At 47.0% G+C, this 26,520-nt stretch overlaps 2 protein-coding genes across 3 annotated transcripts in view; one reads left to right on the forward strand and one right to left on the reverse strand.

Annotated features, from left to right (window-relative positions):
• nelfe (negative elongation factor complex member E) overlaps positions 1-10,861 on the reverse strand; it is a 35,423-nt gene extending 24,562 nt beyond the window's left edge. Inside the window, exons 1-5 of the mRNA XM_078566592.1 lie at positions 10,353-10,861; positions 8,427-8,496; positions 6,548-6,693; positions 4,772-4,846; positions 1,563-1,600 (exon numbers count right to left, since the gene is read on the reverse strand). Coding sequence (XP_078422718.1) covers positions 1,563-1,600; positions 4,772-4,846; positions 6,548-6,693; positions 8,427-8,496; positions 10,353-10,427 — 404 coding nt within the window. The 5' untranslated portion in view covers positions 10,428-10,861. The remainder of the gene's footprint in view (positions 1-1,562; positions 1,601-4,771; positions 4,847-6,547; positions 6,694-8,426; positions 8,497-10,352) is intronic.
• A 349-nt stretch (positions 10,862-11,210) lies between these two features.
• Positions 11,211-26,520, forward strand: part of skic2 (SKI2 subunit of superkiller complex) — a 73,291-nt gene continuing 57,981 nt past the window's right edge. Inside the window, exons 1-5 of one of the 2 annotated variants that reach the window (XM_078566576.1) lie at positions 11,211-11,259; positions 16,254-16,375; positions 20,413-20,522; positions 21,189-21,306; positions 23,948-24,062. In XM_078566576.1, the coding sequence (XP_078422702.1) occupies positions 11,241-11,259; positions 16,254-16,375; positions 20,413-20,522; positions 21,189-21,306; positions 23,948-24,062 (484 nt within the window). In that variant the 5' untranslated portion in view covers positions 11,211-11,240. The remainder of the gene's footprint in view (positions 11,260-16,253; positions 16,376-20,412; positions 20,523-21,188; positions 21,307-23,947; positions 24,063-26,520) is intronic. The other variant, XM_078566577.1, reaches the window with a different exon arrangement.

Below are 26,520 nucleotides of genomic sequence, written 5' to 3' on the forward strand. Positions count from 1 at the left end.
TACCCAAATTCTGAAATTCCCTCCCTAAACCTCTCTACCTCACTTGCATCTTTTAAGGGATCTGGAATTAAAAGTCTGATGATGACCACAAAACCATTGCCAATTGTCCTAAAAACCCATCTAATGCGCTAATGTCTTTTAGGGAAGGAAATTTGCTGTCCTTACCTGGTCTGGCCTTCATGTGACTCCAGACCCAAAGCAATGTGGTTTTCTCTTAAATTCCCTCTGAACAAGGGCAATTAGGGATGGGCAATAAATGTTGGCCTAGCCAGCGACACCCACATCCCATGAACGAATAAAAAAAAACCTACCATTCTGACGGACCTTTGATCATCTGTCCTAATACTTCCTTTTGTGGAATGGTGTCAAACTTTGATAATCACAGAATTGTTACAGCACAAAAGGAGGCCAGTCAGCCTGTTATGTTTGTGCTGACTCTCTGAATGAACAATGCACCTAGTGTCTTCTCCTGCCTTCTACCCATAAACCTGCACAGTCTTCCTTTTCAGACAACAATCCAATTCCCTGTTGAAAGCCTCAACGGAACCTGCCAAAGGAAGCGTATTCCAGGTCTTAACCATTTGCGGTGCGAAAAAGTTCTTCCTCATGTCTCCATTGCTTTTTTTGCCAATTACCATAAATCTGTGCCCTCTCGTTCTTAATCCTTCACCAATAGGAACAGTTTCTCCCTACCTACTTTGTCCAGATGCCTCATAATTTTGAATATCTCTATCAAATCTCCTCTCAACTTTCTCTTCTCCAAGGAAAACAGACCCAACCTCTCCAGTTTATCTAGTTTACTGAAGTTCCTCATCCTGGAACCATTCTTCTGAATCTTTTCCGCACCCTCACTAATGCCTTCACATCTTTCCTAAAATGTGGCACCCAGTATTGGACACAATACTCCAGTTGAGACCAAATCAGTATTTTATACAAATTTAACATAACCTCCTTGCTCTTGTACTCTATGCCTCTATTAATAAAGCCTAAATTACTCTATTCTTTGTTAACCACTCTCTCAACCTGTCCTGCCACCTTCAATGACTTATGCACACCTAGGTCCCTCTGCTCCTGCACTCCCTTTAGAATTGTGCCCTTTATTTTATATTGTTTCTCCCTGTTCTTTCTACCAAAATGAATGACTTCACACTTCTCGGCATTAAATTTCATCTGTCACTTTTCCATTCACCCATTCCATCAACTTGCTATGTCCTTTTGAAGTTCTACACTATCCTCCTCATAGTTTACAATGCTTCCAAGTTTTGTATCATCTGCAAATTTTGAAATGTTCCTGTGAAATGCCTTGGGGGGGGGGGGGGGGGAGTTTCCTTTGTTAGGGGTGCTGTATAAATGCAAGTTGTTGTTGTTTGTGGATCAAAGGTTGCAAACAGCAGGTCCTGTCTCAGCCACTTGCCCCACCCACAGAAGCTCATTCTCAGACAGAAAGAGTCCGGCAGTAAGAGAAGCATGTTTGTCAGTCCTCAATCAGCACAGCGGGATAATTTAACTACTAGCAATTCAGATGAGAAAATAATTGGAGAAAGAAAGAAAAATACAAGTACCTTTCATAAAGGGGCTTCCTCTGTGGACGCTTGGAGACCTAGGAGATCAAGATGCACTGATCAACAGTGGGATGGGACAAGGAAAGGTAACATGTTGCTGTGCCAGAAGTAGACCCTCAAACTGGGAAACCTCCTGATCTGACTTTATATAGACACAGAGTAATGAGCTTTAAATTGGGCTTTAGTCAGGAGTGACCAGAGACACGAAGTTCTTCACTGACAGAGGAAAGCAAAGGCATAAAGTTGATAACAGAAGGAGTATTGGCAAGAAGAAGCTACCTTTTGTTGATATTTTTAAAAATTCATTTAGGGGATGTGGACATCACTGGCTAGGCCAGCTTTATTGCCCATCCCTAATTGCCCTCGAGAAGGTGGTGGTGAGCTGCCTTCTTGAACCGCTGCAGTCCATATGGTGTAGGTTAGGGAGGGAGTTCCAGGCTTTTGACCCAGCGACAGTGAAGGAGCGGCGATATATTTCCAAGTCAGGATGGTGAGTAGCTTGGAAGGGAATTTCCAAGTGGTGGTGTTCCCATGTATCTGCTGCCCTTCTATATGGTATTGGTCATGGTTTTAAAAGGTGCTCATCTGTCTCTGGCTGGGCCCTGTGGAGCTTAGAGGTTTTGGAAACTGGAGAAACTTGCACTTTTGGGGGAGCAGCTTCAGAGGAGGCAGAGGCAAGCATGTCAACCTGCTCCCGAGTGAACCCTTCCGTCCACCCGACCCTTACATTTGTGGCCATGGTGGGTCATCAGCATGCAGAAGCTGGTTCCCTCACATTAGACTGGAGGTGGTGAGATGCTGTGGAAGGTCTGTGCAGTTGAGAGATCATCTGCATTTCATTGGGACACCCCTCCCTCACCAGGACATGCCACAGGGCTAGCGCACAGGGAGCACTCCCCGCACCACCAACAACAAGCAATAGCCACTAGGGCAAACATAGAAACTGCAGCAGAGGTCAGAGTGCCTATATTTTAAATTCATAGCCTACCCACAGCATCCACATTTTCCACTTCCACGGCTTCCTATTGGGAAACTGGTAATGGGAAGAGTCGCAGGCTGGTAGTCAATGAGCAAGTTTAACCGATGCCAGATTCACCATGACGCAGTGGAAAATTGAGAACTCAGGATGGCTCTTCCTGGAGGCCAGCTGTAATACGCAAACAAATTCCCCCTCAACAGCCATCTCCAACCCTACAATTGAAAAGCGAGATCAATTATTATCCCGTCTGCCGACCTTTTCCCGACGATCCCTCGGATCTGCAAAGCTGCCTGCCTGGTTTGCAAAGAAATGGCGGGCAACATAATTGAGCTGCAGCCCTACGTTAATGAATACGCTATTTTGTAAACCTCATTTCCACAAGTGGGGGTGGATTTTTGAATTCTCCACATGCCAGAGTTCATCAGATCCTCAGCTGAACAATTATTAGAGAGGCAGTGGTATAGTGGTATTGTCACTGGACTAGTAATCCAGACACCCAGGATAATGCTCTGAGGACCAGGTTCGAGTCCCACCATGGCTGATGGTGGAATATGAATTCAATAAAAATCTGGAATTAAAAGTCTAATGATGACCATAAAAAATCCATTGTTGATTGTTGCAAAAACCCAGTGGGTCACTAATGCCCTCTAGGGAAAGAAACCTGCCATCCTTACCTGGCCATATGTGGTTGACTCATAAATGCCCTTTGAAATGACCTAGCAAGCCACTCAGTTCAAGGGCCATTAGGGATGGGCAATAAATACTGGCCTAGCCAGTGAAGTCTATATCCCATAAACGAATATTTTTTAAAAATGAATTTCCAAAGACTTAGAGCTCTGTTGTGATTAAAACTGTTCACATTGTATATATGTTGTGATTGTACAACAGATAATTGTACCAGAAAATTCTTTCTGTGCCTTGTGTAATCATCTTATGGGATTGGGGAATGGGATCAGTTGGACAAGTGTGATACTGTCTTTCAGGAAGACAAGGTGGTTCGGTAAAGGCAGTTTCTAATCCTGAGGAAACTAAATGCGCTATGCTATTCACAATGAGTTTTTAGAAAGATGTTTTATTTATTCACAGTATATGGACATCATATCCACCCAAATTGCCCTTGAGAAGGTGGTGGTGAGCTTCCTTCTTGAACCGCTGCAGTCCCTGTGGTGTAGGTACACCCACAGTGCTGTTAGGGAGGGGGATTCCAGGATTTTGACCCAGCGACAGTGAAGGAACAGAGATATGTTTCCAAGACAGATTTCTTCCAACATGTATTCACAATGAAGAGTCAGATTCCATAAGCTCAGCCCCTTCGCCTTTTGGCTGTGATAGAATACTTTACAGTTGCCTGGATGAGTGCAGCTCTAACAACACTCAAGAAGCTTGACATCATCCAAGGACAAAGCAGCCCACTTCATTGGCACCACACCCACAAACATTCACTCCCTCCACCGCCGACACACTGCAGCAGCAGTGTCTACCATCCACAAAATGCACTGCAGCAACTCACCAACGCTCCTCTGACAGCACCTTTCAAGTCAGGATGGTGTGTAGCTTGGAAGGGAATTTGCAGCAGGTGGTGCTCCCATGCATCTGCTGCCTTTGTCCTTCTAGGTGGTAGAAGTCGCAGGTTTGGAAGGTGGTGGATGAGGTGCTAATCAAGCAGGCTGCTTTGTCCTGGATGGTGTCGAGCTTCTTGAGTGTTGTTGGAGCTGCACTCATCCAAGCAGGTGGAGAATATTCCATCACAGCCGAAAGCTGAGGAGGCTGAGCTTATGGAATGCGACTCTTTAGTGTGAACATGTGTTGGAAGAAAACTCAGATCAGTTGGTGGCACCACCGTCTCTAGGTCAGATGCCTGTTGCTTTGAATTCCACACTGAAGTGTGAGAGTATAATCTGAGGTGACACTTCTCTATTAAGGAATGAAGATAAAGATATGTGAGGACGACTTTAGTGTCTGCTGCTGGGGTAGTAACCTCCAGGAGCACGTCCTTTACATAAGGATCTTTACACAATCCTAATCATTTTAATTCCACTGGTTTCACTGAACGAAAACCAGACAGGATGTATAAAGAGCAGGGGATCCACTCCACACAATTACTGCCCAGGAAAGGCCATTTATTATCATTTATCCCAGGTCCCAGAAGGGAGAATAGACCTACCTCTCATCACTACTTCCCCCACTATCCAAGTATCTACAGCAATGAAACCCTTGAGTGTTAACTGACCTCTAAGTTGTCATCGTCGGCAGAGACACTCCGTTGGAAAGGCTGGAATGACGGGATTGGTCCCTTTTCAGGATCCTGCCGACATAAAGCAACACAAGTCAGTAGGGATGTGGCGAGAGTTTTGGCCTTTCATTACCAAAGGCAATTCAGTCTTGGGATGTCCAGCACCAAACAATCCAACAGCACTCCACTCAAATCACAACATGCATCTGGCAACTGAAATAAAACTTAGAAGCAAAATACTGTGGATGCTGGAAATCTAAAATAAAAACAGAAAGTAATGGAAAAATGCAGCAGCATCTGTGGAGAGAGGAACAGAGTTAACGTTTTGAGTCCGATATGACTCTTCTTCGGAACACAGTTCAGTTCTGAAGAAAAGTCAGATTGGACTCAAAACGTTAAGTCTGTTTCTCTCTCCACGGATGCTTCCAGACCTGCTGAGTTTTTCCAGCACTTTCTGTTTTTATATTTAAAAAAAAGTACATTTGGCTGGGCGATAGGTGGAAGTTGAATTACAAGGAAAGAGTACAGAAATTGCAATCACTTTCAACAAAGGGATCTGGGCAAATTGTTCACTGTGGGTAGCTGTCCAACAATCAGAGGGACACGGGCTAAAAGTGAGATATTTGGGGATAAGGTGGGGACACAGGTGGAACATGTTTACCCAGAGAGTTCTGGGGTCAGTAACCAGGGCAGCTCTGAAAAGTGAACCTTAAAAATGACTTTGAGAGGCAATTGAATGAGCCTCTGAAGAGGTTAGCTGGAGCAACATAATGCAAAATTGGGAGGTTTGGGATGGTTTTATTAGGTCTGATGCCCTTCTGCCTTCCCTGCAAAAATTTATGGGCATGGAACTAGTCTTAGGTGACAGGTGAGAGTGAATAATCAGCCCGTTTTATACCAATTAAATTAGGCGACAGACTCAGTGCTACACCGACTTTGCCCATGCCCATGAGCAGTTTCACTACCTGCATTCTTAAGGATACATGGTTACAAATCGGATCACCCAACAGATGAAGACCCAGTGTGAAAAGGATGTGATTACTGAAACTCCCAGACAGATGTGTGTGTTCAGTCTTTAAGGAAGCCAGGTAGCAGAATGGGGTTTATCAAATAAGCTTAAACATGATGCCAATTTGCTATTCAAACCCTTGGCTTGCAGCAATGGTTTATATGCTGAGCAAGTCAAGGCACACTCTGCTTCACAGTGGAGTAAAGGCTCCAGTAATGGGGCGAATGCTCCATCAGAGGAGGAAGAACCCTGTCAGGGTAATGGAGCTCCAGCAGCAGAGCAATGCTCCCGTCAGGGGAACCAGTCTGCATCGGGTGAGTGAGTGGTCCCAAGTGGGAGTGATGACTCTATTAGGGAATTGGGTCCTAGGCAGGGGCCACTTCAGGGGGCCGCAAGGGGCCCCATCAAGGATGGGCAGTGAGGGTCCCCACTGTGGAAGGAGGCGGGGGGAAATGTGGGCCCAGTCAGGGGTGTTGGGGCGGGGGGGTGCGGAGGGAGCTGAAAAATGGGTCCTATCAGAGGAACTGGGCTCCATAAGTGGGGAGCAAGTACTCTATTAGGGAAACTATGCCCCAGCTGTGGGAGTGAGGACCCCTTTAGGGGGAATTCTGCAATGCTGAACCTGAGCAAAATATCTAACGTAAGATCTCAAAAACTGGCTATTATTACCATAGTGACAGTGGCTGCCCCTTACAAACAACTTATTGGTTACATCAGGAAGGATGGGAGAGACACTATATAAATGCAATGCCTTTCCTCCTCACCTTCAGTTTTCCTTCCAACGTTCGGGAGCGTTTGAAGCCTGAGTTTTTGTTTTCTGCTTTGATGGCGCTGATAGCTCCGGATTTCACCAGCATCTTTGCCTGCTCTGTCGCTGTTGCGGTGTCAATGATGGGCTGATCAGAAAGAGCTGAACAAGAGAGATACAAGTGTTTCCATAAACACAATGAACAGTAATTTTCAAACTCCCAATGAAAAAATGAATAATCCCAAGACAAAGATATGGCAGCTAGAGAGAAAAGAGAGGGAACCAGAAGATATCAAGGTACGTCAAGTTTGTGTAGGTATATTGCAGATGTTCCTTTAACATGGGGAGGTGCAGCGATTCAGCAGCCAACCTGATGCAGACCGCACAGGTTTCCAAGGAGGTTGTAGGCAGGTGCTGGTTGCTCTGTGTAAAGTTGTTTTAAGAGAGTGGCAGATAGAGTGATGGAGTGAGGGGCAGGCGGAGTGAGGAGCAGGCGGAGTGAGGGGCAGGCGGAGTGAGGGGCAGGCGGAGTGAGGGGCAGGCGGAGTGAGGGGCAGGCGGAGTGAGGGGCAGGCGGAGTGAGGGGCAGGCGGAGTGATAGATAGGAAGAGAATATTGTCTTTTTTCTTTTCCCCCCAACATTTCACACCAATGTACATGAAACCCCAAACAGACAAGAGTGTCAACAGGATTTGAAAACAAGGATGGGAATTTTAAAATTGAGGCACTGCTGCTTCACTGGGAGCCAGAATGGATCTGGAAAGAAATAAGCAAGTTTCACAAAGAGAAATGGAAACAAAAGTGAGAAACCCGTTTTCCAAATCCATTTGCCCATCAGTCTGTACAAAGAACTGCCTGGCAGCAGTCCCAAAGTTGCCTTTCTTAGTCTGTACCTGTGCCTTTTGTCTAACAGTCAAGGTTTAGTTTCCAGGAGTGTATCAAAATTGACTTGTCCACGCCCACAACAATCTTAGCCACCTTTGCAGTCAGCTGTCTGTCCATGACCTCCCTTCGTCGCTAAAGGTGTAGGCATGCGCAAAATCTAGTGAGTGGTGCTGAAGGAACATGGTCCAACAGAACAGTGGGAGGCTGAGACCAGAGCAAGGGCAAGCTGCGGATAACAACCATCTGTGAGTTTGACTATTACTGGCAGCTGTGGGAGAACAAGACTGATGGGGAACAAGTGTTAGCATCGATTTCTGAGGAAAGAGAGACAATTCCCCTCAAAAAACAGATCCGACCCCAGGATTCCGGTTAATAGGGTATTCCGATCTGATCGTGGTCTTAACTCTACATAGCCTTAAAAATATTCAATGACCCCAACCTCCACTGCTCTCTAGAGAAGAGAATTCCACAGACCAATGACTCTCTGGGAGAAAAAATTGTCTGCTCATCTCCATTTTAAATGGGAGACTCCTTATTTTTAAACTGTGTCCCATAGTTCTAATCTCTCTCACAAGAGGGAACATCCTTTCAGCATCCACCCTGTCAATTCCCCTCAGGATCTTATATATTTCAATAAGATCACCTCTAATCTTCTAAACTCCAATGGGTATTGGCCCAACCTTTCTTCATAAGGTAACCCCCCTCATTCCAGGAATCAGTCGAGTGAATCTACTCAGAACTGCTTCTAATTTTATTATATCCTTTCTCAAGTAAGGAGATCAAAACAGTCCACAGTACTTCAGATTTGTGTCTCACTTGCACCCTATACAACTGTAGCACAACTTCCGTAACTTTTATATTCCATTCCCTTTGCAATGAATGGTAACATTTGATTTGCCTTCCTAATCACTTGCTATAGCTGCACACCAACTTTTTGTGACTGTAATGCCTTCGCCGCAGCCACAACAGCACACACTGGGGAAATTGGTCCAGCATCCGGGAATACTCACATCGTTTAATGCCGCCCTGGTTGGTCTGCGCTGCTGAGCTCTGCTTCTTCAAGGCCATCAGTGCCTTTTTCTGTAAGGAAAATTGCAAAGTCAGAAAGGACTCGGCTCTGGCACAGTGAGAGTTGGATGTCAGAACTGATCGTGTTTCAGTAAAGTTTATGCAAACAAAGAAATAATTGGTTTCAGAGTGGAAAATGCAAAGATAACTCTCTCTACCCTCCACCCAGCCAATCCAACATTGTTAAGACAAAAGACTTGCATTCCTCTATTGTCATTCACAACCTCAGGAAGCCTCAAAACACTTCAGCACTTTATAGCCAATGAAGTACTTTTTGAAGTGCAGCTGTAATGCAGAGCAGTGCAGCGGCCAATTTGTGCACAGCAAGCTCCCACAATTAGCAATGTGACGGCGACCAGACAATCTGTTTCAGTGATCTTGGCTGAGAGATGAATATTCATCCATTACACTGCGGTGAACTCCCTTCCCTTTCTTCCAACAGTGTTGTGGAATTTTTTACATCCACCTCAGAGGGCAGAGGGGGGCCTTGGTTTAATGTCTCATCGAAAAGCAGCACTACCAACAGTGCAGCACTCCCTCAGTACTGCACTGGGAGCATCAGCCTGGATTTTGTGCTCACGGTTTTGTAGTGGGACTTGAACATACAAACCATCTGACTCAGAAAGTGTAACACCTTCGATTTCCTTGAGAGGCATTGAACACAGATGTAAGATTTTTGATACAGTATAGACCTAAAATCACAGAGTAATACAAAGGAACAGAATGTGTAAATTCAAAAGCAGGACTGACTTACATCTGCATCACCTGATCACCATCCAAACCCTGACCTGACTCACCCTCTGCAGAACAAAAGGGTTGCCAACTCTGGTTACACCTATTCCTGGAAGGTCTTGTGGTACAGTGGATGTGTCCCTACCCCTGAGCTAGAAATTCCTCATAACATGGCCAAACACATTGATCATCAACTTACAAATCCTTCCAATATGCCAATGGCAGGCAATAAGATACTCTGCTGGTCAGCCAGACCATGTGGTAGCTGCAACGCAACAGCCTCCCCATGTTAAAAGACTCCACGCGCTGGTTCTAGCCATGGGATGTACTCCTTTGTAGCTTTGAGGGACTACCAAAGAGAGGGAGCTAGTGCTACCCATGCAAGTGTTGGCGGAATATGGCCAAATAGTCTGCGATGCTGGCACATCTAAAGCAGTAGATATGGAGGTTTGATCACATGACATCCCACCTCCAATTGCTCCGCATAACCCCCCCACCAATATTTCTATAACTTATGAATGAAAAACATGCAAAGAAAACATGTTTTAAAAAATACTGCTATGAGCCTTTTGCTTGCAACTGCATCTTAGGAATTAATTTTTAATTCCTAGGGGCTCCAGGACAATCTTGGAGGGTTATCAATCCCAGACCAGTAAATATGAGACAATAATTGCCCCTCTTGCCTGAGCTGTTGTCACGGTGACCACAGGGCCTGGACGACCGGTCAACATGAGACAATAATTGCCCCTCTGGGCTGAATTGTTGCTAAGGTGATCAATGGACCTGGACGGCCAGTCAGTATGAGGCAATAATTATCCTTCTAGCCAGGGCTGCTACCATGATGATAACTGGGCCTGGGGGGCTGTCAATAACTGCCCCTCTGGCCTGGGCTGTTGCCATGGTGATAACTGGACCTGGAGGACCGGTCAATATGAGGCAATAACTGCCCCTCTGGCCTGAACTGTTACCATGGTGATCACTGGACTTGGACGACTAGTCAATATGAGACAATAATTGCCCCTCTGGTCTGGGTTGTTGCCATGGTGATCACTGGACCGGAGGACCGGTCAATATGAGGCAATAATTGCCCTTCTGGTCTGGACTGTTGCCATGGTGATCACTGAACCTCCATTTACCTTTTTTTTGAGTTTAGCATATTTCTTCTGCAGAGCCTCTTCCTCCTCACTGAGGGCGGATGGGAACAGAGTCATGGCTCCCTTTTCCTTCCAGCGATTCACCGATTTAATCCAGTAATCCAAAGGATCTTCTTTCTCCCGCGTTTTACCAAAAAAAGGATAAAATGACAACAACGGCGCACACCAGTGACGTTTGACGCCCCGATGACGTTGAAACGACCGTTAAACTTAAATTTCTTACAGTCAACAATTTAACTTCCTCTCTATCTAGGTGTTTCTAATATTTCTAAAAAGCTAATTTCTTGGTTTATTTGCAGGCAGAAAAGGGTTTCTAAATTATTAACTTTGCTTCTTCGGTAGTACCGGGAATTGTGTCGTTTGAAACGTGCCGCCATCTTTGTTAGTGGCAGGCACGTCAACCACAACGATCAATGACCATTGAAGAGAGAGGGAAACGCGCCCGCCATCTTTGTTAGTGGCGAATACCGTAGCTTACTGCAGACGGAACTGTGTCGGCCATGTTTATTCGTGGCGAATACCCCAGCTGACCGCGAACTGAACCACGTCGGCCGTCTTTGTTGCTGGCGGCGAATACCCTTCATCAACAGGCCACTGAGAGGAAAAGAACCATATCGGCCATCTTTCTTGAGGGCAGAAAGAGCTAGCCAAGGGATTTTGGAATTACAAAATCAATAAAAAAAACAAATCAAGGACATTCACGAGTCAGCGCCTCATTTATGTAAACAACATCGATTGAGAAACCGTGACACGAATTTTGGCGGAGATTGTGCTGAAGGGGGGATGGGGTAAAAGTGATTTTCCATTGTGCTTCCGGGTGAGAGGTCAGAGGTTGACGCTGTTAGAGGTTGACGCTGTTGCCAGGCAGAGATGGAGCAGGAGAGATTTGGTAAGAGTCGGCATGGTGAATACACACACCCGTATTGTTATAATGGAGAATTGCAAAGAGCTGAGGGTTAGACTGAGCCACCAGATGTCTGTTTTCGCTAATGGGTTGATATTAAATAACTGAAGAGCAAAGACAGGCATGTGTCAGCCAGTGAGGGACCCTGCCTGCACCCTCACAGAGCAACTTCTAATCCTTTTTAATCTCCTCGGTGGGTTTTGAGTTTGGGTTGCTGCGTGAGTTCATAGTAGAATGGCTCCTGAACAAGTTATATGGAATGGTTATAGTAGAGAAAGAGGCCACCCGGCCCTTTGTGTCCGTGCCAGCTCTCTGCAAGAACAGTTCACCTAGTGCCACACCCCTATCTTTTCCTCGTAGCCCAGCAAATGTCTGATAATTATCCAATTGTCTTTTGAAAGCCATGATTCCTCAGTACTTTCTGGCAGAGCGTTCCAGACCCTAACCGTGTGCTGCATGGAAAAAGTTTTACCTCATCTTGCCATTGTTTCTTTTGCCGATGATATTAAATCTGTGTCCTCTGGTTTGTGATTGTCTTGCCAGTGGGAGCAGTTTCCCTTTACCTACTTTGCCAGACTGTTCATGATTTTGAGCACCTCAATCAAATCGCTTCTTGACCTTTTCATCTCCAAGGAAAACAGTCCCAGCTTCTCCAATCTGTGCACATATCTGTAGTTCTTCATCCCTGGAATCATTCTCGTAGATCTTTTTTGCACCCTCTCTAACTGCTGCTCACCAGGCGAGCTTAAAAAATGCTAACTAAAATAAACTGCCACCTCAGGATGAAGCAGCGATTCAGAGGTGGACAGAGCCTTGTTAGTCAGTGTGTGTGGGCAGTGCTAACTAATTGGGCCCTGTTACAGCAGGGGGAGGGGGGGGGGGTGGTATGGACTAGCTGTGCTAATGCAATACCAGGAAAGAGGATGCAGGTTGTGGTCAGTTGGACTATTAGACTCAGCGCACTTCTCGAATCAAACTGGATTAAAGAGATTTTGGTGCCCGATATAATGCTCAGCTCCTTCAGGTGCCAGCGCTTCCCCAGCAGATCAGAGCTTTTCGCAGTTTCAGCAATGGCTCAGTTAGCCGCCCTCTCGCTTCTGAGGTACGAGGCTGCGTTTTCAGACCTTACCTGAGCCTAACACACCAGTGCGGTACTGAGGGAGTGCTGCACTGTGGGAGGTGCTGTGTTTGAGATGAGACGGAAACTGAGGGCCCAACATCTGCCTGCATGGGTGGATGTAAAATATATGAGCAGGAGTAGGCCATTTAGCCCTTCGAGCCTGCTCCACCATTCAATAAGATCATGGCTGATCTGGTTGTAGTCTCAGTTCCACTTTCCTGTCTGCCCCCCATAACCCTTGACTCTCTTGCCTATCAAAAATCTTAGACTCAGCCTTGAATAAATTCAAAGACCCAGCCTCCACTACTTTCTGGGGAAGAGAATTTCACTCACCAATGACCCTTTGGGAGGAAATAAATTCTCCTCATCTCTGTATAAAAGGAAGTCCTCTTGATTTTATACTATGCCTCTAGTTTTAGTCTCCCCTACAAGAAGAAACATCCTCCGGGCATCCACCCTCTCAAGTCCCCTCAGGATCCTCGATGCTTCAATAAGATCACCTCTCATTCTTCTAAACTCCAATGGGGTTAGGCTCAACCTGTTCAACTTTTCTTCATAAGACAACACCTTCATCCCAGGAATGAGTCGAGTGAACCTTCTCTGAACTGCTTCTAAAGCAATAACTTTTTTTTTAAATAAGGAGACCAAAAATTGCGCACAGTACTCCAGATGTGGTCTCACCAAGGCTATGTACAGCTGCAGTAAAGCTTCCTTACTTTTGTATTCCATTCCTCTTGCAATAAATGCCAACACTACATTTGCCTTCCGAGTCACTTGCTGTACCTGCATACTAACATATGTGATTTATGTTCCAGAACACCTAAATTCTTCTGTACCACTGAGTTCTACAATCTTTCTCCATTTAAATAGTATACTGCTTTTCTATTCTTCCTGCTAAAGTGAACAAGTTCACATTTACCCACATTTATACTCCATTTGCCAATTTTTGACCGCTCACTGAACCTGTCTTTATCCCTTTGCAGACTCTCTGCCTGCTCTTGATGATAACTTACTTTTGTAAGACCTCAGGGCACTATTTTGAAGCAACGCGGGAGAGTTCTCCCTCGCCAATATTTACCCCTTGACCAGCATCACTAAAACACAGCTTATCACACTGCTGTTTGTGGGAGCTTTCTGTGCACAAATTGGCTGTTGCGTTTTCTACACAGTGACCATATTTCGAAAGTTCTTCATCAGCTGTGGAGCGCTTTGGGATGCCCTGACGTTGCGAAAGGTGCTATATAAATGCAAGTCTGTCTTTCTTTTGCTCACATGACTTGACTTTGATTTAGTGGTCAGCTGTGTAATTCTGCAGATACCCAATTAGTCTGCCTGAGATGGTCACAATCTCTCCTGCATCCTTGTCACTGGGACAATGCATTCCCTTGTGCCTTCTGACTGCGACGAGGGCCGGAAACGTAATATATATCTCAAATGGGGCAGGCTAGACTTGCGAGTCCAAATGGTTGGAGAACATGGGAGCTGCTTCTGCTTTTTCTTTTTTGGTTGTGTCAGCATCACAGACTAATATTTGCAATCCGCCAATGTGCATGAACATGCTTGGCGCTGGCTGAACCAGACATGACCCGCTGATATGATAGCCATGATAATGAAAAACTTATAAACGGGCTTGAAGACCTCAAGTGATGGGGTTGTGATTATTTCTCTTTCAATTTGAAAGCAAAGATGCTGGAGACCTAAATAAAAACAAAGCACTGGAAAAACTTGGCAGGCCTGGCAGCATCTGTGAAAAGAGATTTTTGGATCAGTTCTGAAGAAGAGCCATATTCAACTCAAAACGTTAACTCTGTTCCTCCCTCCACAGATGCTGCCAGACTTGCTGAGCTTTTCCAGCACTTTCTGTTTTAACCTCTGAAAACTTTTTTCACTGCCGGATTGTTCTTGGAAAGAAAGATTGTTGATGCACTGCCTTGGAAACAAATAGCCTTTGTAATGTGTGTGGCTGGCTGCCTCATGTTTTGTCATTGCTGGGGGCAGGGGCACTGGGTACTTGTTTTTGTCAATTTGCACCAGTTCATTCCATGTTTTATAAGACACGGTCAGTCTAATTTTCTCCATCTCCATTCCAAATCTTTGATCACGGTTATGACACTGGTGTGTTTCCTGTACTGATTTGTGCAGAATCATGCAGCAATTCCTTGGATCGTGTAAGGCGTGTGAGAGTCCTACTCTAGATGAACAGGAATGAGTGACGATGCCAAGCAATGTATGAAAGCAACAATTTTTATTAGACAACTGTTAAACAATTATTAATGATTAAAAGAAAATGAAAGAAAGATAACTTCTTTAAAAAAGAACAAAAAGCACATATATATAATATATATGTAGAAAGATAACATAACGTACATATGATACATACTATATTACAAATAGATACAAGTATTTACAATATTACAAATGTTAACCCCAAATTGGTCTGTTCAAGACAGCTGCCCAAAATGGTAAAATTCCCCTTGGTTCAAACATCGCCAAGCCTCTGAATAACCTTGCACGGCGGGCACTCCAGTCAGTCACTCTGTCAACGGCCTTCCCTCCTGTATCCTTGAGCAAATCCACTTTGGCTGCAGCTCTGTTCGTAGATGCTGTACCCCTTTAAGTCCAATTTCTGGCTCCATTCCAGCTTTTCAAGGCTTCCGTGCAGACTTTCTCAAAACGAGGGGTTGGTAAGCATGAGCCCGTACCAAATTTTTCTCTGAGGCATTGTGAAGCTTTGCAGACTTTGCAATATTCGACTTGCCTGCGCATCTTTTGATGGTGTCTCCCATCTGCCATCAATCAGGTTGAGTGTCCATTAATCAAACTCCATCTTCTGATTCCACACCACAGTCATTCATTGTCCTGGCCTGAGGTTCAAAGGTCATCAAATACAGTAAGAAAAATGACTTCTGCACGACATAGACAACTTTGAGGAAGTCTAGCTTGAAAAGGGAAAACAATAATGATGAAATATTGGCTATGAATGGCCAGTATGAAAACCAAGGTCTTGGGAAAACACATCTACAGTTAATAATATCACTACTGATTACTATTGATTAATTATTTGACTTGAATCAAAGCATAATAACACTCAGTTTTAAATCAAGGTCTGTCTATAAATTAACTTTTGATATTCAATGCAGGCTTAATAGAGGTTTTCTTAAAATCAAGAACAGAGCAGCAATAAAATGCAAAAATACAAAATTGCAAACATTAGTGGCTGCAGGTTTCAGGCCTACAATTGCTTCAATCTTATTTATACCCCTCCTCATATAAGGATCCCACGCACAACTTACATACTCCAGGATTGGATGCACAAGTGTTTGGTAAACTATAACTCAGATATTTTTGTTGCAATATCAAAGATTTCTCCTCGGAAACCTGCTGAGTCATTGGCTCTTGGCACTGGGAGGGACGATGAAGTGGGACTGCAAATGAACCTGCCCCTGGGCTCCTGCAACCCTCACTCTTCACTAACGTTGCCTCGCTGAATATGCTTCTCATGACATTACTGTTGTGGGCATTGAAAAGCAGAAGGAAGCTGTTCTCTCACCGGCTCTTTGAACAAGCTCTGTTCCTTCCCTACAGCTCTGCAAGTTTCCCTTTTCAAGCATGTATCCAATACCATTTTGAAAGTTGCCATTGAATCTGCTTCTACCATGTTTTCAGGCAGTACAATCCACATTTGCTGTGTTTACAAAAAACCCTCTCATCTCCCCTCTGGCTCTTCTGCCAGTTATCTGTGCCCCATGCTTACTGATCCTCCTGCCACTGGAAACAGTTTCTCTTTATGTATTCAATCAAAGGCCCCCGTGATTGTGAACACCTCTCTGAATCGTTATTTTTCATGTTTGCTGTACAGATTTGCCTCTGAAGGATCCCGATGACCTTCCATTGTCCATCTTGGAAGTGGGCTGTTCCGGGAAGTTTGAGTTGATAACACAGCCTGTTGCGAAGAATGGATGCATCTTCCCTTTGGCAACAGTGAGTATTCACACTCCTCTCCCTTGGTAAGGCAGTCGACGGGGAAGTTTGGACATCCATTTGTCAAAATGTTTTGACTGCAGCAGATGTGAGTGGCCTTTCATTTATTAAGTGCTGTGTATATATGAACAGGAGCTGCCACTTGCATATTGGGCCAGATACCTTTCCATTCAGATGTGAGAAGACAGTTTTTTCCTATTTGTACAATACCTGGTGTCGATAGCTCCTGTTGTAGTGCGGTTCGAAGCATTACATGAATGTGATGGTTCCCTCCACAGGTTGCGGGAGGGTGGGTGGGAGCCTTCCTCCCTCCCTCCCTAGTCAGCAGGTGTCTCCTTGCCTCCTCTTCCTCCATGAGTACTGATCCTCCCTTCTCATCTCCCTCCACTCACCCTGAATCACAAGGCTCTGGGGTCCTTTTTACTCTTTCATAGGATGTGGGCATTGCTGGAGAGGCCAGCATTTAGTGCCCATCCCTAATTGTCCTTGAGATGGTGGTGGTGGAGCTGCCTTCTTGAACCGCTGCAGTCCATGTGGTGTAGGGAGGGTGTTCCAGGATTTTGACCCAGCGACAGTGAAGGAACAGTGAAAGAGTTCCAAGCCAGGATGGTGAGTGGCTTGGAGGGGAACTTCCAGGTGGTGGTGTTCCCATGTGTCAGCTGCCCTTGTCCTTCTGGATGGTAGTAGTTGTGGGTTTAGAGGTGCTGTTGAAGGAGCCTTGGTGAGTTCCTGCAGTGCATCTTGTAGATGGTACACACTGCTGACACTGTGCGTCCATGTTGGGGGGAGTGAATGTTTATGGCTGGGGTGTCAATCAACTGGGCTGCTCTGTCCTAGATGGTGTCAAGCACCTTGGGTGTTGTGGGAGCTGCACTCATCCAGGCAAGTGGAGAGTTTCCATCACACCCTTGACTTGTGCCTTGCAGGCGGTGGACAGGCTTCGGGGAATCAGGAGGTGAGTTACTCGCTGCAGGATTCCTAGCCTCTGACCTGCTCTTGGAGCCACAATATTTATATGGCTAGCCCAGCTCAGTTTCTGGTCTATGGTAACCCCCAGGATGTTGATAGAGGAGAATTCAGTGATGGTCAAGTCACGCTCTAGGGCTTGAGCACAAAAATTAAGGTTGACACTCCAGTACAGGTCTGAGGGAGTGCTGTGCTGTCAGAGGTGCTGTCTTTCAGGTGCGATGTCAAACCAAGGCCTGGTCTGCCTGCCTGCTCTGACAATTGTAAAGATCCCATGGCACTATTTTGAAGAAGAGCAATGGAATTCTCTCTGGTGTCCTGGACAATATTTATCTCCTGATCAACATCACTAAAAACAGATGATCTGGTCGTTATCACATTGCTGTGTGTGGGGGTTTGCTGAGTGGATATTGGCTGCTATGTTTCCGATATTACAACAATGACTACACTTCATAAAGCTCTTCATTGGCTGGAAAGCACTTGGAGAGGTCTCGTGCTCCTGATGAATGCTACATAAATGCAATTATTTCTTTCTTAGTCCATGGGATGGGTTCTCTCCCCACCCTTCCTCAGAGTTTAGGACCCACCCCCTTTCCACCCTCCATGGGATGGGAACTTCCCCCTCCCCTTCCATGAGTAGGTACCCCACGCCTCCATGGTTAGTCACCCCCTCAATGGGTAGGTACCCTCACCCTCCTACCTTCCCCCATGGGTAGGGTCCCTCCATCGTCACTACATGGGTAGGGAGTATCCCTCTACAGGAAGGGACCCACCCCCACCCCCCTCCTTCCAGGGTTAAGGAACATTCGCCCCCAACTCGCTCCGGAGCTGGAGACCCCCCCACCACCTTCCTCTCCCCCCCCACCCTCCCTCCCCCCATCTGGGGCTGGGGACCCACCCTCCCTCCCTCGCTCCCACCCTCCCTCCCACCCTCAACCCTCTGGGGCTGGGGATCCACCCTCCCTCCAGCCTCCCTCCACCATCTGGGGCTGGGGACCCTCCCTCCCTCCACCCGCTGGGGCTGGGGACCCTCCCTCCCTCCCTCCACCCTCTGGGGCTGGGGACCCTCCCTCCCTCCCTCCCTCCACCCTCTGGGGCTGGGGACCCTCCCTCCCTCCACCCTCTGGGGCTGGGGACCCTCCCTCCCTCCCTCCCTCCACCCTCTGGGGCTGGGGACCCTCCCTCCCTCCCTCCCTCCACCCTCTGGGGCTGGGGACCCTCCCTCCCTCCCTCCCTCCACCCTCTGGGGCTGGGGACCCTCCCTCCCTCCCTCCCTCCACCCTCTGGGGCTGGGGACCCTCCCTCCCTCCCTCCCTCCACCCTCTGGGGCTGGGGACCCTCCCTCCCTCCCTCCCTCCACCCTCTGGGGCTGGGGACCCTCCCTCCCTCCCTCCCTCCACCCTCTGGGGCTGGGGACCCTCCCTCCCTCCCTCCCTCCACCCTCTGGGGCTGGGGACCCTCCCTCCCTCCACACTCTGGGGCTGGGGACCCTCCCTCCCTCCCTCCCTCCCTCCACCCTCTGGGGCTGGGGACCCTCCCTCCCTCCCTCCCTCCACCCTCTGGGGCTGTGGACCCTCCCTCCCTCCCTCCCTCCACCCTCTGGGGGCTGTGGACCCTCCCTCCCTCCCTCCCTCCACCCTCTGGGGCTGGGGACCCTCCCTCCCTCCCTCCCTCCACCCTCTGGGGCTGGGGACCCTCCCTCCCTCCCTCCACCCTCTGGGGCTGGGGACCCTCCCTCCCTCCCTCCACCCTCTGGGGCTGGGGACCCTCCCTCCCTCCCTCCACCCTCTGGGGCTGGGAACCCTCCCTCCCTCCCTCCACCCTCTGGGGCTGGGGACCCTCCCTCCCTCCCTCCACCCTCTGGGGCTGGGGACCCTCCCTCCCTCCACCCTCTGGGGCTGGGGACCCTCCCTCCCCCTCTCCACCCTCTGGGGGCTGTGGACCCTCCCTCCCTCCCTCCACCCTCTGGGGGCTGTGGACCCTCCCTCCCTCCCTCCCTCCACCCTCTGTGGCTGGGGACCCTCCCTCCCTCCACCCTCTGGGGCTGGGGACCCTCCCTCCCTCCACCCTCTGGGGCTGGGGACCCTCCCTCCCTCCCTCCACCCTCTGGGGCTGGGGACCCTCCCTCCACCCTCTGGGGCTGGGGATCCACTCTCCCTCCAGCCTCCCTCCACCATCTGGGGCTGGGGACCCTCCCTCCCTCCACCCTCTGGGGCTGGGGACCCTCCCTCCCTCCCTCCCTCCACCCTCTGGGGGCTGTGGACCCTCCATCCCTCCACCCTCTGGGGGCTGTGGACCCTCCCTCCCTCCCTCCCTCCTTCCCTCCCTCCACCCTCTGGGGGCTGTGGACCCTCCCTCCCTCCCTCCCTCCACCCTCTGGGGGCTGTGGACCCTCCCTCCCTCCCTCCACCCTCTGGGGGCTGTGGACCCTCCATCCCTCCACCCTCTGGGGGCTGTGGACCCTCCCTCCACCCTCTGGGGGCTGAGGACCCTCCCTCCCTCCACCCTCTGGGGGCTGAGGACCCTCCCTCCCTCCACCCTCTGGGGGCTGAGGACCCTCCCTCCCTCCACCCTCTGGGGCTGTGGACCCTCCACCCCTCCCTCCACCCCTCCCTCCACCCTCTTGGGCTGGGGATCATCCCTCCCTCCCTCTCTCCCTCCACCCTCCGGGGCTGGGGACCGTTTCCCCTCCCACCCCATCCCATGGGTGGGGCACTATGTTCTGTCCCCATGGCAATATTCCCTGGTCTCCCTGTCACTATTCTCCCTCAACCCACAAACAGAGTAACTGGCCTCAATGCTGTTTGTGGGAGCCGGCTGTGCGCTGCTGTGTTTGCCTACACAACAGGGGACTACACGTCAAAAGGAATTTGTTTGATGTGAAGGGAGAATTTTCTATTTGTCAGAGCTCATGATGCCAGAGCCGGGGAAATTCCATTTGTATTGCCTGGAATTCCAGGATTTGTCTGATGTTTTGGGGCTGCATTCTGTCAGCATGCGATCCGGAGCACGGCGGGGTGCAACTGTGACCTGCCACTTGCTGACTTTTCTCTGTTCTGCTTCCTAACTAGCTTCCACATGGCCTGCCACCGTACGCCTTGGACCTCATCACTGAGGCAGAGCAGCACTTCCTGTCCGACCCCTCAAAGCTTCCCCTCCATCACTTTGAGAACTCCCAAAAGTAAGTTCCTCTGTCTACTGGCCATGGCATAGCGTCGGAAGATTGCTGCGCAGATAGAAGTGCGCGATATTTTACAGCACAGAAACATGCCATTCAGCCCAACTGTCAGTGTTTACGTTACTTCATCTTGGCTTATCCACCTGCCCCTTCAGTGAATCTAGACAATTCACCTCAACCACAGCGGGTGGCAGTGAGTTCCACATTCTCACCGCTCTCTGGGTAAAGAAATTTCTCCTCAATTCCTGACGGGATTTATTATTGACTATCATATATTTATGGCCCCTAGTTCTGGCCTCACCTGCAAGTGGAGACAACTTCCTGATTATTTAGCCTGTTAAACCTCTTTAATAAAATAAAGGCCTAAATCAGGTCAGCCTTTTCTAGAGAAACCAGCCATGGCCTGCTGGCTCTGCTGATAGTTATAACCTTGCAGATCTGCTATCATCTTTTGTAAAAAAAAATTTTTCCCCCTCTCGAGTGGCCCCACTATCCTTTTTTTTTGTGATATGGAGACCAGAACTCTGCACAGTGTGGTCCAGCCAAGGTTTGGTGCAAGCTTAAATAACTTCTCTCCTTCAGTGGTAGCCCACTGCCCGGCTGTACTTCATCCCATTTCCAGCCCTGTGTTAATCTCAAGATGTTGGGTTTTTTTTGTTTGTATCAAAGGGTCTGGCCCAGAGAGGTGTGTGTGGATTCTTTGTATCATGCCGATGTCACCCCGGTTCATTCAACGCTGAAAGTGGAGAGGAACCAGACCACGGGCGAGCTGCTGGGCTATAAAGAGGTATGGCGTGGGGAATGAAGCAGGAGTGGTGTTGGTGCGGGTGAGGGCAGTTTTTGGCCCAACCCCTTTCTGTGGCTGAGGCTGTGGGAAGGGTTTTGAATAAATATTTTGTCTGTGTTTACAAAGGATGTAAGGAGGATGTAGATATAGTAGGCCAGGCGGAACACTGCGAGATATTGGACGGGATAGTCATAAAGAGAGAGGAAGTACTCGAAGGGTTGAAATCCTTGAAAGTTGATAAGTCACCTGGGCCAGATGGATTGTTTCCGAGGCTGCTGAAGGAAGTCAGGGAGGAGATAGCAGATGCTCTGAGGATGATTTTCCAATCTTCACTAGATATAGGGGAGGTACCGGAGGACTGGAGAAATGCAAACGTAGTTCCATTGTTTAAAAAGGGATCAAAGGAAATGCCAAACAATTATAGGCCAGTTAGTCTTACATCGGTGGTGAGCAAATTAGTAGAATCAATCCTGAGAGATAGGGTTAACTGTCATGTGGAAAGGCATGGGCTAGTCAGGGATGGTCAGCATGGATTTGTTAAAGGAAGGTCTTGCCTCACAAATTTGATTGAATTCCTTGAGGAAGTGACAAGAAGGGTTGATGAAGGTAGTGCAGTGGATGTTGTGTACATGGATGTTAGCAAGGCATTTGACAAGGTCCCACATGGCAGATTTGTCAGGAAAGTAAAAGCCCATGGGATTCAGGGTAATGTGGCAAACTGGATAAAAGGTTGGCTTTGTAACAGGAAACAAAGGGTAATGGTCGATGGACGGCCTTGCGAATGGAAAGTTGTCTCAAGTGGTGTTCCACAGGGCTCGGTGTTGGGACCCTTGCTGTTTGTGTTATATATTAACGATTTGGACGTGAACGTGGGGGGCACGATTGGGAAATTTGCAGATGACACAAAGATTGGCTGAGTCGTGAATAGTTAGAGGATAGCCATAATCTCCAAAACGATATAGATGGGTTGGTGGAGTGGGCGGTAAAGTGGCAGATGGATTTTAACATAGAGAAGTGTGAGGTCATACATTTAGTGTGGTCAAACAGTTACAGGGATTACAAAATAAATGGGAATATACTAAGAGGGGTAGATGAAGTGAGAGATCTTGGTGTACAAGTACACAGGTCCCTGAAGGCAGCAGTTCAAGTAGACAAGGTTGTAAAGAATGCATATGGAATTCTCTCCTTCATTGGCAGAGGTATAGAATGTAAAAGTAAGGATATAATGTTGGAATTGTATAAAACACTGGTGAGGCCACAACTGGAGTATTGTGTGTAGTTCTGGTCACCACATTACAGGAAAGATGTAATAGCTCTGGAGAGAGTGCAGAGGAGGTTTACAAGAATGTTGCCAGGGTTAGAAAAGTGTAGTTACAAAGAGAGATTGGATAAGTTGAGGTTATTGTCCTTAGAACAAAGAAGGCTGAGAGGTGACTTGATGGAGGTGTACAAAATTATGAGGGGAATAGATAGAGTGGACAGGATAAAATTGTTTCCCTTGGTGGAGAATTCTAGAACCAGGGGACATAGATTCAAGATAAGTGGCAGAAGGTGTAGGGGGAACATGAGGAAGAACTTTTTTACGCAGACGGTAGTTGGTGTCTGGAATTCGCTGCCCAAGTTGGAGGTAGAGGCAGAAACTTTAAACTCTTTTAAAAAGTACCTGGATCTGCACCTTAAGTGCTGTAAGCTGAAGGGCTATGGGCCAGGTGCAGGAAGGTGGGATTAGAAAGGACACCTGGGTGTCCTCGGGCTGGCATGGACAAGATGGACCGAATGGCCTCCTTCTGTGCTGTAACTTTTCTATGGTTCTATCTTAGTGTCATCAGCAAATTTGGCAACCATCCCTTCACCCAAGCAATTTATATAAATTGTAAACAGTTGAGGTCCCAGCACTGATCCCTGTAGCATACCGCTCATTACATTTTGCCAACCTGATCAGTTGCCAATGTCTTTTAGGGAATGAAATCTGCCATCCTTACCCGGTCTGGCCTATGTGTGACTCCAGACACACAGCAATATGGTTGACTCTTAACTGCGCTCAGGAGCAATTAGGGACAGGCAGCAAATGCAGGCCTAGATGGCAATGCCAATATCCCATAAGAAAAGAACGATAATACGTGCAGACAAAGCGGCGATTCGATAGAGGTGTTTAAAATTATGAAGAGAAACTGTCTCCATTGACTGAGGGGTGGATGACCGAAGGGACAGATTTAAGACGTATTGATAAAAGAACCTGAGGTGACATGAGAAAATAATTTTTTTACACAAGAGCAGGAGAATGGGGCTAACTGGATTAGACTTTGAAAGAGCCTTTGAAAGAGCTCTGAAGAAGGGTCATACAGACTCACCATGAACTCTGTTTCTCTCTCCACAGATGCTGTCAGACCTGCTAAGTTTTTCCAGCATTTTCTGTTTTGATTCGAAAGTGCCAGCACAGACTTGATGGGCCAAATGGCTCCATTCTGTGCTCTATCAATGCCTGATTCTGTTCCCGCTGTAACGGCATCTTGAAAATGAGTGAGCAATCGGGTGAATTTCCTGAGTGAACACATTATCCTGTGAAAAGCCCTGAATGGATTTTCCATGTTAAAAGGTGCTGCTTTAATGGAAGCTCTTTGTGTGTTTTCTTTCCTGACAGGTACTTCTGGATGATACGGGATTGTCGATAAAAAACTCCCTCTCTCTGCAGCGACCACCTGGCCCCCCGACGCAGTCTGTAAGAGGCAGTTCCACTAACTACCCATTCTGGCCAGGTACAGATCTCCAGTTCCCCATTGTTATACCGATGCCTGTGGAAACACTGTCCTTACTAAATACACTCTCACTAACCTTGATCGTACTGATTCGCATTATAACACTGTCCCTATTAAATATACACCCCACTAACTTTCATCATACTAGCATACAGACATATATGAACATACAAACAAGGAGCAGGAGTAGACCTCTCAGCCCCTCGAGCCTGCTCCGCCATTTAATAAGATCATGGCTGATCTGATAGTAACCTGAAATTTGCATCCCGCTTACCCCCCGATAACCTATCACCCCCTTGCTTACCAAGAATCAATCCACCTCTGCCTTAAAAATATTCAAGGACTCTCTTCCTGAAAAGGTAGTGGAAGCAGAGTTCCAAAGACTCATGACCCTCTGAGTGAAAAAAATTCTCCTCATCTCTTTTAAATTGGTGACCCCTAGTTCTAGATTCTCCCACAAAAGGACACATCCTCTCCACATCCACCCTGTCGAGACCCCTCAGGATCTTATATGTTTCAATCAAGTCGCCTCTTGCTCGTCTAAACTCCAGCGGATACAAGCTTAGCCTGTCCAACCTTTCCTCCTAAGACAACCCACCCATTCCAGGTATTAATCTGGTGAACCTTCTCTGAACTGCTTCCAACGCATTTACATCCTTTCTTAAATAAGGTGACCAATACTGTATTCCAAATGTGGTCTCACTAGTGCATAACTTGAATACTTTTGTATTCAATTCCCCTCACAAATGATAACATTCTGTTAGCTTATTAGCTTTCCTAATTGCTTGATGTACTTGCACACTAGCCTTTTGTGATTCATGCACTGTGACACCCAGATCCCTCTGCACATCTCAGAGCTCAGCAATCTCTCACCATTTAGATAATATGCTTCTCTTTTACTCTTCCTGCCAAAATGTACAATTTTGCATTTTCCCACATTATACTCCATTTGCAAGATCTTTGCCCACTCACTTAACCTATCTGTTATTTACCTATTTTCCATTCAGTTTGAGGGAGAGATGAGTGGGTCTGAGACCATGTTTTTAAACTTAAATAAGGGCAATTATGAGGGCATGAAAGTGACCTGGCTGAAGTGAATTGGCAAATTAGGTTAAGGGATAGGTCAATAGAGATGCAGTGGCTAATATTTAAGGGCATATTTCAGAATGCACAAAATAGATACATTCCAACGAGTAAGAAAAAGTCCATGGATGGATACATCATCCATGGTTAACCAGAAAGTTTAAAGATAGTATCAAACTTAAAGAAAAAGCAAACAATTGTGCAAAGACGGGTGGCAGGTCAGAAGATTGGACAGAATATAAGGGACAGCAAAGAATGACTAAAAGACTAATAAGGAGGGAAAAATTAAGAATATGAGAGAAAGCTAGCCAGAAATATAAAAACAGATAGTAAACGTTTTAATAAATATTTAAAAAAGAAATGAGTTAACAAAGTGAGTGCTGGTCCTAGAGAAAGTGAGCCTGGAGAATTGATGATGGAAAAGAAGGAGATGGCAGATGAATTAAACAGGTTAACATCAAAGGTTATTGCAGAAAATAAAAGCTCATTGTATAGAGGGTAATAGATTGGCATGGTTACATTTAGGGGGCCTGTACACAATTCCCACAAGTGACTTCTTGCCTTTACCATTTCTCATCTTTACCCAAACCGTTTCCACATCCTAGTTTCCTGAATTTAGGTCATTCATCTCTATTGAGCTAATACCGTTATTAACTAACAGAGCCACCCCTCCACCTTTTCCTTGCTTCTTGTCCTTCCTAAATATCCTGTACCCTTCAATATTCAGGTCCTAATCCATGTCCTCCTACAGCCAAGTCTCAGTAATGGCTATCGAATTGTAATTATTTATTTGTGTGTGCGCTCTCGGGTCATCTGTTTTGTTTCGAATACTGCGTGCATTCAGATACAGAGCTTCTAGTTTTATCCTTTTATTCTTTTTATAACCTCTAGCTTCACCTGTTGATTTACTGTTCGATTTGTACTGTCTATCCATTCCTGTCACGGTCTGTTTTTCATTTCCCGTAATACTGCCTTTTTCTTTTGCCTTGTCTCTGATCTTTGACTTACCACATCTTCCCAAATTTGATCCGTTGCCCCAACTATTTAGTTTAAAACCCTCTCTACTTCCCTAGTCATGCAAGAACACCGGTCCCAACAAAGTTCAGGTGTAGACCATCCCAACGGTACAGGTCCCATTTTCCCGGTACTGGTACCAGTGTCCACACCACTCTGAGTCATGCATTCATCTCCCGAACCTGATTTGTCCTATGCCAATTTGCATGTGGCTCAGGTATTAATCCAGAGATTATGACCTTTGAGGTTCTGCTTCTTAATTTGGTGCCTAGGCCCTCATACTAACTATGCAAAACCTCCTTCTTTGTCCTGCCTATGTCATTGGTACCTGCATGGACCATGATGATTGGGCCCTCCCCCT

This window comes from Cetorhinus maximus, chromosome 21 (assembly GCF_964194155.1).
Source record: "Cetorhinus maximus chromosome 21, sCetMax3.hap1.1, whole genome shotgun sequence".
Lineage (NCBI taxonomy): Eukaryota > Metazoa > Chordata > Chondrichthyes > Lamniformes > Cetorhinidae > Cetorhinus > Cetorhinus maximus.